Here is a 12,674-nt window from a genome sequence, read left to right on the forward strand (position 1 = left end):
TAATAAGCAGAAGTCATTGGTTGTGATTTCCTTTCTTGTTCTAAACAACACTTTCTTTGAAATAATTTTGTATTAAGCCTCTCAAGTTGTAAAAGATTGGACCTCATCACACTTGGATCTACCTTTGAATTATAATAGTTCACATGGCTCCAATGTTAAAAAGCCTACTGTGTTAATTCAGCCCAAAGCGACTGGTTTTCACGACCTTATAGATTTTGATTCTCATCATGGATGGTTCTATTAGAGTACAAAAAGGGAGAGTTAACATCAACACTGCATTCAAAGGTTTAAAAAGTCTCTATCTTGGAGACCAAGACTCTACAGAAATGGGCTCTAGTTGTCTCTTTTTCTTCCTCAAAATACCTTGAAGGAAGTTTTCAGTCATAGTATTTATTTGAGAAGTCATTACATATTTGTAGATGAACATCAAATAGTCAATTCTTTGCTCATCTTGTACATGGGATTTCTTTAATGGTGCTAGCATATATTTTGATAGAAGAGGCTGCTATAAGGGTCTTAAAGCAAATTCAAAAGAGTATTTGCCAATCAAAATGCATTTTCTGCTTTAAAAATTTAGAGAGAAAAATATGTAGGCAAAAAGAATAATTTTATAAGCAAATCAATCATTCCAACTAAAAGTAATCAAGCATGTCTTTCCAGAAAAGGAGTAATAAACAATAAACCAATGTAAGTGCCCCCACCCATCAGGACACCCTATCATCACAGCTAGCTTCCACACAAGATGAATTCAATCCTGTGTTACTGTCAGGTGTTAATCATTTTTAAAAGTTCAATGTGACTCTCCACTGATTGATTTTACTGTCAGAGTTCTGACATCATATCTCAATTTTCCCTAGGTTAAAAGCACTAGATATATTATTAATTAGTACTTGGAATACGTTCCAATAGACATGATGACAGAGAAGGAGTTAATAGTCACCAGTCTATGCTGACTCAAAATATATGCAGTGGCATCTCTAATTTTAAGAGATTGGCTGGTAAATTTTCTCAATTCTGAGGGCATAATTCACTGTTATTCTTCTATGAATACTTTGACAACTTGGATGATCAATTTAAGCAGGGTACTTACGGCTGTGGTCCCGTACATACTGAATGAGCTCACACGTCTGCAGTTGAAAAATAAAACAAAGAATTAACTGACCAACTGCCAGGTCTTCAAGTCTAAAAATAAACAAACTTAATGGAGTACAGAGCATTTTGTTGGAATCAGGAGATACATACGGAAAATGAAGCCAATCCTCTGGCCCCTTTCACACCCTAGGAAACAAAAGAAATGTGGTCTCATTGCTACACACACACACATCAGTATCGAGAATGTGCATTTGCCTCAGAAAGTGAAATTTTCTAAAGTTTTTATTCTTATTAAGTTAGAGGGAAAAAGGAATACATGTAGGAGGATCATCATCACTGAGTTAAGAGTAACATTCTAGGGGAAATAAAGTGTAAAGCAGCGAGCTTAATGAACACAAACCTCCAAAGGCTGCCTTCCTCCAGTCCCATCTCTGGACAACAAGGATCATCTAGGATCTAAGGATGAGCTGAAAACTTAACACTGGCATGGAGAGCTTTGGAGCAGGTTTGTGGCTTAGAATTAGATAAAGCTGAGCCATCCATTATAGCTGCTCGTACTTAAGGGAGGTTCAGACTTCCTTAACCCCATGCTTTGCCTTGGCCATGGAACAGCTGAACTGAACCTTCCTCTGTTCCCATCACTGGTTGGATGACAAAGGGACCAGACTCAAACCAAACATCTGGAAAGGTAATCCCAACAGTCTTCCAAAAATGAATAAATATGCATATATAGAGAACTGTCTGGATTGAGAACAGAAAGAACAAAGTGGAATTGGTTTTAATTTCACCTATTCAATTCCATCTGAGGAACAGGCAGAGTCTGGCTACTCTCAAAGAGAGACACTCAAGGAAAAACACAGTGAAGCTCCACCCAAACTCCTGGCGAAACTAAGTTCCATGTGAATGCAACTTTGATTGTTTATTCCCTGTTTATTAATTTCCTCTCACTTCCTTTCATTCACTAACCACTTACTGAATATAAGAAGAGGACAAGGATTGGGCAAATAAATTCACTGATAACTGGGAAATCACATTTTAGTCCAGTACTTTTCATTTCCTCCCTCAAAATCCCCTCAACTTACAAGAATGGCAACTAATATTTAATCAGCATTACCCCCTCATATCTCTAAGCACATAAATGTGGGAAAATTGTGCAAATAGTCACCAAGAGGCAAAGACAGAAAGCATACACATTTGGACAATGAAGACTTCATGCATAGTTTGTTTAGGAAAGGACCTGGTGTGATTTAGGATTTTTCAACTGACCTTGCGTCCAGGAGGTCCTGGCTCCCCAGGGGATCCCATCTCTCCTGGAAGCCCAGCGGACATCTTCAAGCAGAATTTATTTATTTTAAAATTATATTTATTTATTTATTTTTTTTTAAATTTTATTTTATTTTATTATTATTTTTTTTTTACAAATAGTTTATTGTCAAATTAGTTTCCACATAACACCCAGTGCTCATCCCCACAAGTGCCCTCCTCCATGCCCATCCCCCCCTCCCCCCCACATCCATCAGTCCTCAGTTTTTGTCAGCATTCAAGAAAAAAAAAAAAATTATATTTATACATACATGTGTAGGTGTTTGTGGTTCTGTTTTAAATGTCAAAGGCAATACAATTTTATTTTAGAACACAGATTTCAAAAAAAATACACAAAGGAAAACATATTTAGCAATTCTTTTGCTCCCAAATAATCCTTGTTAACATTTGGTATCTTTTCTTCTAGTCTTTTACTTTTTTATTCTTTTGGTATTTTTACGTATTTCTATATACATATTTTATTTTAAAATATAATTTTATACTTTTTCCTGCTATCTTTTAAATCTATCTCTGGAAATTTTCATGTTATTATTTATTTTCAAAATCATCTTTCATGGCTGCATAATATTTCATTACACAAATGTACCATGATTTCTTTCATCAGTCCGTTATTGTAGGCATTTAGGTTTGCAGGTGTTGTAATAAGCAACACCACTACAAAACTATATGTGCAATTCTGATTTTTTCCTTAGGGAAGATTGCAAAGACTGGAATTGCTGGATCAAAGAAGAAATTTTTATCTAAATCAGATGGTAGATGATGACAACAAACAAAAAAACCCCACAAACACAAAAATGTAAATATAAAAACCTTGAAACAATAGAATATTTAAAATTTGGCTGGAGATATTTATTGTGAAATGATGAATAACAGCAGTAATAAAAATAATTGTTGACCACTCACTACATGCCAGGAATTTTTCCATGTACATTTAACAGTGTAACTTATCATAAAGAAGGATAGAATCTATTTTTTAAATTAGGGCAATATTCCTTAGTTCATTCTAAATGCCATGGGATTTATAATCTTTACGGGAATCAGAAAATGAAGTTGTCTAAAATCAACTTAATTTGTACAAGCATGGTCTATGAAGCAGCGAATAACTATTGATGCCTCTGAGTATTCTACAGTGTGTTGGGTTGAGTGAAAAAATACTTGCAGATCGTATTTACTTTAGAAGATATAGATTAGCCTCCCAGGGTGGAAAATGGCAGATTGAATATATACTTGTACACTCTGCTCCCTTTCAAGGTCTTATTAAAATGACAGTAAGTAGATTTTTTTTAAAGGCCAAAAAACAAACCAAAAAAAAAAAAAAAAAAAAAAAGAAATGGAGAGAATGAGAAAGAAGACAATAGCCACAAACCTTCAGAGGCTAGAAAGCAGATGTAGAAGTGTTAACTGACTTAGCTGATCTGAAAAAGCTGTGTCCTAAGCCAACAGCAGGGAAAGCCAAGAATCCATGTGTTGTATAACACACTCCCAGAAGGTTCAAGAATTGGCAGCACCTGGCACCTCCAAAAGTGGAGGTGAAAGGGAGGGGCTAAATAAGGAAGACTGGTTGCAAATCATTTTAGGCATCCCCCCAATCTCCTCTCCATTCTCTACAGTTGGGTGAATATCCCTTTTTCCACTCCAGCAGCAGACCTAGAGATAAAACTGAGGTATCTGCACCAGGGAACTCCAGACAGAGTTGAGGGCCAATGATACAATCCTCCAAACAGGGCGATTCAATCAAAGTATGTGAAATACATATGAGACCCCTTAGGTTTTCTTTTCCATGTGGCTGCATGAAAGCTTCACTCAGATCTCCATCCTCAGGCAGGAAACTGAAATAGTCTTCTCAGAGGAATCTGACTAGGCAAAGAAAGAAGACCTAAAGATATTGGTATCAGAGGTCTGGTCAGTAAAGAACTAACTTAGCCTGACCACTCTTCAGTAAAACTTGTAGTTGACCAGCTCTATCAGTGTTTTGGGGGCTTCCAATTAGCCGTTTTGTCTTCAATTCTTAAATAGGAAGAGAGAGCCCATTTTCCAGATATGCTGGAAACAGAGATCAAAACAGAGAAACAAACTGTAGGAAAAAGACTACGCTGGGCAATGAAGACTGTAAAAATACTAATTTATATCCTCAGAAAGGTAAAAGAAGATGCTTCAGCTATGAAACAAGCCAGGGTAGTATCAAAAATATTTAGAGAACAAAAACGAGCTCTTGAAAATTAAATCGTGAAAGGAACATTGTAAAATAATGCCAAAGAAATCACCCAGAAAGTAGAGCAAAATGACAACTTGAAAAATAGAGAAGAAAGAGATGAGGGGCAGAAGGATTATCATTTTTTTCGTAAGAAACCTTGTGAAATTATATTTGAGTCTCTACACTTGATCTTAGCCAAAAGGGTGAGAAGGGATATATGTGATTCTCTAAATCAGTGGTCAACTAGGGAGAATTTTGTAGGAGATTTGAAAATGCCTAGAGACATTTTTGGCTGTCATACTGGAAAGGGTAGAGAAGGGCAGTGCTCCTGGAATTTAGTGGTTAGAGGCCAGGGATGCTGGTAACCATCCTATAAGAATTTTCCAATCCAAAATGTCAGTTGCGCTGAGGTTAAGACACCCTACCTTAAAGTGTGTGCATGTGTCAACCTGATTAAAAAAACATACATACAAACACACATATACACTCAAAATAAGACAGGTTAAAAAATCGTGGCAAAGTAAAAGAAAATCCTTCAGTTAAGGGAAAAAAAACAAGGTCAAAATTTAGAAAACAAACTAAAAATGTAATCATTCCAAGAAAACTGAAGAAGCACTCCAAATTTAAGGCAAAACTACCAATTGAAGCTTCAGCTTTTTCAGAAGGAAAACCTGGAGGTATTCAGTGTTTAAACTTCAATTTCAAGTTTGGGAATACTCACGTAGGTATGGGAAAAGCAGCCTGGCAGGTGAAATAAGTTATAAACAGTGATGAATTGTGGGAAAAAAAGAAATTCCAGTAATGAAAGTCCAAAAGAAAAAGTTCACATGCTTCCCTTTGGTTCACTGTTTTATAAAAATGATTAATGTGGCATTGGGGGACAAGAACCCAACAAACAGCTGAACTTGTTAGCAAGCTTCCAACGTTCCAAACTATTTCATTAAAAAGCCAAGGGAAAGTACCCAGAGATACTTCAGTGCAGATGACATATGGATTAATTTGAAAGTCTTTTCCAATTATCTTTCTAATTTTATCAGTCATTTATTTTTGAGAGCCTAATGTTAAAGGACAGTCATCCAAAAACATGTATGAGGAAAAGAATTATAGCTAAGATGCAGTCCTCTTAGGAGAAGCAGGATGGAGGGCAAAGAGCAGTTTTTTAAAATTTTGTATCCTGGAAACCCACATAAATAAGGTCTACAGAGGCAAGAGATATCCAAGATGGTGTCACGGTTGGACCCTGAACTTACGTCCTCCCAAGGACACGCCAAATCTACACCTACCTATAGAGGAATCTATCCTGAAAAATCACTGAGGGCTGACTGAACATCTTCTGCATGACAAAGGATAGAGGAACCACAAAGAGAATGGCAGGAGAGACGGAGGAGACACAGAAACCATGGAAACCCACCCCTGAAGCTATGAACTGCAGTGCTATGAACATTCTCCAGGATAGATTACGTTAGGTCACAAAACAAGTATCAATAAATTTAAGACTGAAATTATATCAATCATCTTTTCCAATCACAATGGGATGAAACTAGACATCATTCACAAGAAAACTGGAAAAAACACATATACATGGAGGCTAAACAACCAATGGTCAATGAAGTCAAAGAGGAAATAAAAGGGGTGCCTTGGTGGCTCAGTCGGTTGAGCGTCCGACTTCAGCTCAGGTCATGATCTCACAGTTTGTAGGTTCGAGCCCGACATCAGGCTCTGTGCTGATGGCTCGGAGCCTGGAGCCTGCTTTGGATTCTGTGTCCCCTTCTCTCTCTGCCCCTCCCCTACTTGTGCTCTGTCTCTCAAAAATAAATAAATGGAAAAAAAAATTTAAACAAAAAAACAAAAATTAAAAAAAGAAGAAATAAAAAAAATACCTAGAGACAAATGAAAATGGAAACACAATGGTTCAAAATCTTTGGGATGGGGTTTTAAGGGGGAAGTTTGTAGCAATGTAGTCCTACCTCAATAAAAGAGAAACATCCCAAATAAATAATCTAACCTTATACCTAAAGGAACAAGAAAATAAAAGAAGAAACAAAGCCCTAAGTTAGAAGGAAATAATAAAGACCAGAGCAGAAATAAATGAAACAGAGGCTAAAAAACTGCTGGAAACATTAATGAACCTAAGAGCTGGTTCTTTGAAAAGTTAAACAATATTGATCAACCTTTAGCCAGACGCATAAAGGAAAAAGAGAGAAAGAGAGAAGACTTAAATTAGAAATAAGAGAGAAGGTAGAATTGACAGTACAGAAGTATAAAGGCTCAAAAGAGACTATTCTGAAAAATTATATGCCAACAAATTGGACAACCTAGAAGAAACAAATAAATTCCTAGAGCCATATTGTTTCCAAGACCGAATCAAAAAAGAAAATCTGAACAGACCAATTACCAGTAATGAAACTGAATTGGTAATAAAAAATTCTAACAAACAAAATTCCAGGACCAGATGGCTTCACAGGTGAATTCTACCAACCATTTAAAGATTGAATACTACCCTTCTCAAACTATTCCAAAAAACAGAAGAGGAACGAAAACTTCCAAATTCATTTTATGAAGGCAGCATGACCTTAATACAAAATTGGAAAAAAAAACTTACTACAAACAAAGAAAATTACAGGCCAATATCCCTGATGAATATAGATGCAGAACTTCTCAACAAAATATTAGCAAATCGAATTCAACAATACATTATAAAGGTCATCCACCACAATCAAGTGGCGTGTATTCTAGGGTGCAAGACTGGTTCAATACCCACAAATAAAACAAGTCAAGTTGTTGTATCAAGACAACACATTAACAAAATGAAGACTAACATCATATGATCACCTTAACAGATGCAGAAAAAGCTTTAGACAAAATCTCAGCATCCATTCTTGAGAAAAACTCTCAACAAAATGAGTTTAGATGGCATGTACCTCAACGTAATAAAAGCCTTATATGAAAAATCTACAGCTAACATCATACTCAATGGTACAAAAACTAAAAGTACTTCTTCTGAGATCAGGAATGAGACAAGGATGTCCACTGTCACCACCTTTATCCAACATAGTACTGGAAATCTGAGCTTCAGCAATCACACAAGAAATAAAAGGCAATCCAAATTGGTAAGTAAGAAGTAAAATTGTCACTATTTGCAGACGGCATCATATTATATACAGAGAATCCTAGTGAGTCCACCAGAAAACTATGAGAATAAAGGAATTCAGTAAAGTCACAGGACACAAAATACAATAAATCCCTTGGATTTCTATACACTAATAACAAAGTAGCAGAAAGAAAAATTAAGAGAAATAAATCCCATTTATAATTGCACCAAAAAGAATAAAATGCTTAGGAATAAATTTAAGCAAAGAGGTGAAAGACCTATACTATGAAAACCATAGGACACTGATGCAAGAAACTGAAAACACAAGCAAGTAGAAAGATATCTATCCTATGCTCATGGACTGGAAGAATTAATATTGTTAAAAGCGTTCACACTATCCAAAGCAATCTACAGATTCAGTGCAATTCCTATCAAAGTACCAGTGGTATTTTTCATATAACTAGAACAAGTAATCCTAAAATTTGTAGGAACCATAAAAGACCCTGAATAGCCAAAACAATTTTGAGAAAGAAAAACAAAGTTGGAGCTATCACAAAGTCAGATTTCAAGACATACTACAAAGCTACAGTAATCAAAACAGTATGATACTGGCATATAAACAGACACCATAGATCAATGCAACAGAATGGAAAACCCAGAAATACACCTATACTTATATAGTCAATTAATCTATGACAAAGGAGGCAAGAATATATAATAAGGAAAAGTCAGTCTTTTCAACAAATGATGCTGGAAAAACTGGACAGCTACAAGCAAAAGAATGAAAGTGGATCACTTCTTACACTATACACAAACATAAACTCAAAATGGATTAAGGACCTAAATGTAAGACTTGAAATCACAAAACTCCTAGAAGAAACATAGGCACTACTCTTCTGTATCTGTCTCTCCATGTAAGGAAAATAAAAGCAAAAATAAATAATTAGGACTATTATCCAACTAAAAATCTTTTGTGCAATGAAGGACACCGGTGACAAAATGAAAAGGCAATCTTACGGAATAGGCATATTCAAAAGGTATATCCAATTAGGAGTTAATATCTAAAATATATAAAGAATGCATACAACTCAACACACAAAACATACAGAGGACAGCCAAACTGGTGATTGCCAGAGGGGAGGAGGGTGGAGGGGATGGGCAAAATGGGGGAAGGGGCTTAAGAAGTACAGACTTCCAGTTATAAGTAAGTCCTAGAGATGAACAGTACAGCGTAGGAAATATGATCAATAATATTGTAATAATATATGGTGACAGATGAGGACTATACATCAGGGTGAGCATTTTGTAATTTATGTAACTGTTGAATCACTATGTTGTACATCTGGAACTAATATTGTATATCAACTGTATTTCAATAAAATTTTTCAAATCTTGGGAAGAGAGTCACAGAGGTAGAAATGGCCAAATGTAATGCAAAAGAGAATGAACACATAAGAGAGCAAACAGGCGGCTACAGAATCCCTCAGAAGAGCAGGCAATTTAACAACGAGCTAGGGAGGAACCCAGTCTCTGCGTGTGGTACGTTGGCAGCCAGAATGGGTGAAGTTGTTCACTAAAAGCAACTACTTCTTTGCCTTCTTGCTGGCATTGAAGGAGTCATATATCCATTTCTTTTCCCCAGGTTTGCCTTAACAACAACACACACACATTTTGCAAATCTTAAGGAACAAGTGACAACTCAAATGAGTACAAAAGCATGAAAAGAACTTCCCAAAGTAGCTGAGGCTGTAAGGCCTTGGAATCTAAGACACTTACCGTCTTGCCTCTGGCTCCTTTGGGTCCAGTTTCTCCGGGACCACCATGGTCCCCAGTCTCACCCTAAAGAAGTTAAGGAAAATAAAATGGTAATTAAAATCCAAGAGCCAAGTCTCAATTGTGTTTTTAAACTGATTCCAACACGAAGACAATTTTCATATACATTTTAATCTTCAAGAGTCTTCTTTGAAGTATCTGCCCTCCGCCTCTTCTTCTCTCCTCTCCCCCATTTATAGTTCTCTACACACACAGGAGCCTCATCGTTTAAGTCTGCCTCCCTCTTTCCAGCCACAACACAGCCACCTCGGAGGCATGAAGTGTGCCCTTTATTCTGTTCCCTGATCCGATCAGATCCTGGCATTTACTAAACTCAGTAAGTGTTTCTAGCAAAAGACAAAGCCTTAAGGTAGAAGGCATCATTGCTAACTTATTATCAGGAGGTGATTTATAATCACATTTGAAAAACTGAGCCAGGTGAAGTCAGGTTTGGGGTTTCCTTACATTTTACTTTCCTTTGAGCCAAGAAAAAACCACATATGATAGAGAGGAAGGAATCCAAGTGAGAAGAAAAATAAGGGTGATTTCTTTCTTTACTTAAGAATTTAAAAATGAGAAATGAAATTTTTAAAAAAACCCTCTGCTTCTTCCCCCCCCCTTTTCCGCATAAAGGTTTCTTCTTATTCATTGATCATTAGCTATTCTTCTATCATCCTAGAATACATTTCATAGCCTCAGAAGTATCTCTGACTGATCTCTACTTAATATGAAGTGCACAGTACCTTAGGTCCACTTTCTCCAGGAAATCCTTCTTGGCCCTATAATTAACAGTATGGAAAATTAATATATGCACGTATCACCTATGTAGGTTTGCACCGACTTTCATTTTACCTGCTTGCTTATTTGGTTTTAGTATCTCGGAATCAGCAAAGGGCCAAAACAACTAAAAACCAAAGTGTACAACATTATTTGAGAAACCAGCTCCAATTTCTAAATTCAACTATTTACACCAAAATATCATGATGACCTAAGTAAATGCATACATCTGAGGAATTATAAATCAGCTCTCCTTCCTACTGAAGACACATAGCGGGATGGCTTGTTATATGGCCGAGTGTCTCTGAAATAGTCCTCTTAGAACATATTTCAATGGAGAAATTTGGGAGACCTAGAGTCTAAACTTGATCATTCGTTTTCTGCTTCTCTGTTTACCTTACTTAGTCCCAAGATGTCTGATAATCCCCATTTGATGAAAAAAATTTATTTAAACTGAAGTTTATTTTCTGATCATTAAAAGTAGTATCTCCTCAAACATATATAAAATACAAAAGAATGGAAAGAAGAAAAATTACTCAAATCTCATTACCCAGAAGTAACCATTAGAAATGTTTTGTCCTATTTTTTTATTTTTATATTAAAAATTTTTTTAAATGTTTATTTTTGACAGAGAGAGAGCACAAGCAGGGGAGGGGCAGAAAGGAAGGGAAACACAGAATCTGAATCAGACTCCAGCCTCCGAGCTGTCAGCATGGAACCCAATGTGGGGCTTGAACCCACAAACTGTGAGATCATAGTTGAGCCGAAGTTGGTGCTCAACCATGTCATATTTCCTTTAAGCTCTTCAAAAATGCATTTTTAGCATAATTGGGATAAATATTCTTTTCTAATTTTTTTATATTCTGATTTTTTACTTGATACTGTCACATAATTTTTTACATATTGACAATCTTCATATACATTCATTAATTTTTTAATGTTTTATTTATTTTTGAGAGAGAGAGAGAGAATGAGAGATACAGCGTGAGCAGGGGAGGGTCAGAGAAAGAGGGAGACACAGAATTTGAAGGAGGCTCCAGGCTCTGTCAGCACAGAGCCCGACATGGGGCTCGAACCCACAAATTGTGAGATCATGATCTGAGCCAAAGACGGACGCTTAACCGACTGAGCCACCCAGGCACCCCCATATACGTTCACTTTAAAAAGGGTGAATATTCCAATGCTTTCAGCTACTTAATATCTCCCTTTTATTAGATATTCAGATTGTTTTCAATTATTCTCTAAAGAAACTTTCACTGGAAATGCCTCATTCATTAGTGATTTTTTTTTCAAAGAAATTATAGCTTTTTGGGGTTTATTTTTCCAAACAGCCTCTTGCATCATTCCTAGTGGGATTTCACTTGGAATTAAATTGATCCTTTATAATGTTTTAGACTTTCCAACAAGAATCTGGTTATGTCTCCATTTGGTAAAGTTTTATATTTCAGTAATTATTTGTCATAGGTCTCAAACAATTTGCAGAAAGGATACCCTTAACTATGTTATGTTTTTGTGGATATTGTTATTATGGTTTCTAAGTTGTTATTCTTTGCATATAGAAATCACTGGTTTTGTAAATTTATATTACTGGCAAATATTTAAATATTCAAAATATAAAGTTATAAATCTGATACAAAGTTAAAAGTTTTTATTTTTTAGTTATTGCCTGGCCCAATGCATTTTTAAAAAGGCTCTGTAAAACCTTCCACTAATGATTAAACATATTAGGAGGAGAACAAATTTTGGAATACCTCCGTAAGTAAACTCGAGCACAGAGCTGCTAAGACTAGAGGCACTGTTCAGGCTAGAACAAGTCAGGCCCTGGCCGCACATCTCTACAAAGAACAGACAATTAATTTCAAGTTTATTGTTGTCTGTGCCTTAAACCATCAAATCGTTTTTTCTTCTACCACATTGTCCAAAAGATATCAGCAAATAAATTATCAAAATCTATCTCTAAATATCAAGACTGCCCTATTCACTGCTTTTCCCTTTCTCTTAAATGTTAAAAAAAAAAAAAAAAAAAGGACCATCAAAACCAAAAAAACCACAAAAAAATAAATGGAAATGTCCAGCTTCCAGTCAATGTGTCTTACCTTTTCTCCTTTCCTTCCAATGCTACCATAACCTGGGGGGCCATCATCACCCTGTAAACAAAGGCGTTAATTACAAACATCCCAGACTACAGACTGGAAGCAGGCTTATCCACAAGAAAACAAGACACCCAGTTTTTGGTTTGATTAGGAGAAACTAGGCAGCAGGATACTTCCTCTGGAGCTGGCCATTGACATTTGGTGATACTGGCCCTAAAGACAACTCTTAGTGACAGATATAGAGAGTGCACTGTCCCTTAGTCTCACTTGTATCATCTGTAAAATGGAACTA

General features: G+C 36.1%; 1 protein-coding gene across 1 annotated transcript in view; it reads right to left on the reverse strand.

The window, feature by feature from the left end:
- COL6A6 (collagen type VI alpha 6 chain) overlaps positions 1-12,674 on the reverse strand; it is a 108,661-nt gene that overhangs the window by 32,296 nt on the left and 63,691 nt on the right. The window contains exons 25-30 of the mRNA XM_039242185.1: positions 12,386-12,436; positions 10,256-10,291; positions 9,477-9,539; positions 2,359-2,421; positions 1,243-1,278; positions 1,091-1,127 (exon numbers count right to left, since the gene is read on the reverse strand). Coding sequence (XP_039098116.1) covers positions 1,091-1,127; positions 1,243-1,278; positions 2,359-2,421; positions 9,477-9,539; positions 10,256-10,291; positions 12,386-12,436 — 286 coding nt within the window. The remainder of the gene's footprint in view (positions 1-1,090; positions 1,128-1,242; positions 1,279-2,358; positions 2,422-9,476; positions 9,540-10,255; positions 10,292-12,385; positions 12,437-12,674) is intronic.

This window comes from Hyaena hyaena, unplaced genomic scaffold, assembly GCF_003009895.1.
Source record: "Hyaena hyaena isolate Hyena2069 unplaced genomic scaffold, ASM300989v1 scaffold_210, whole genome shotgun sequence".
Lineage (NCBI taxonomy): Eukaryota > Metazoa > Chordata > Mammalia > Carnivora > Hyaenidae > Hyaena > Hyaena hyaena.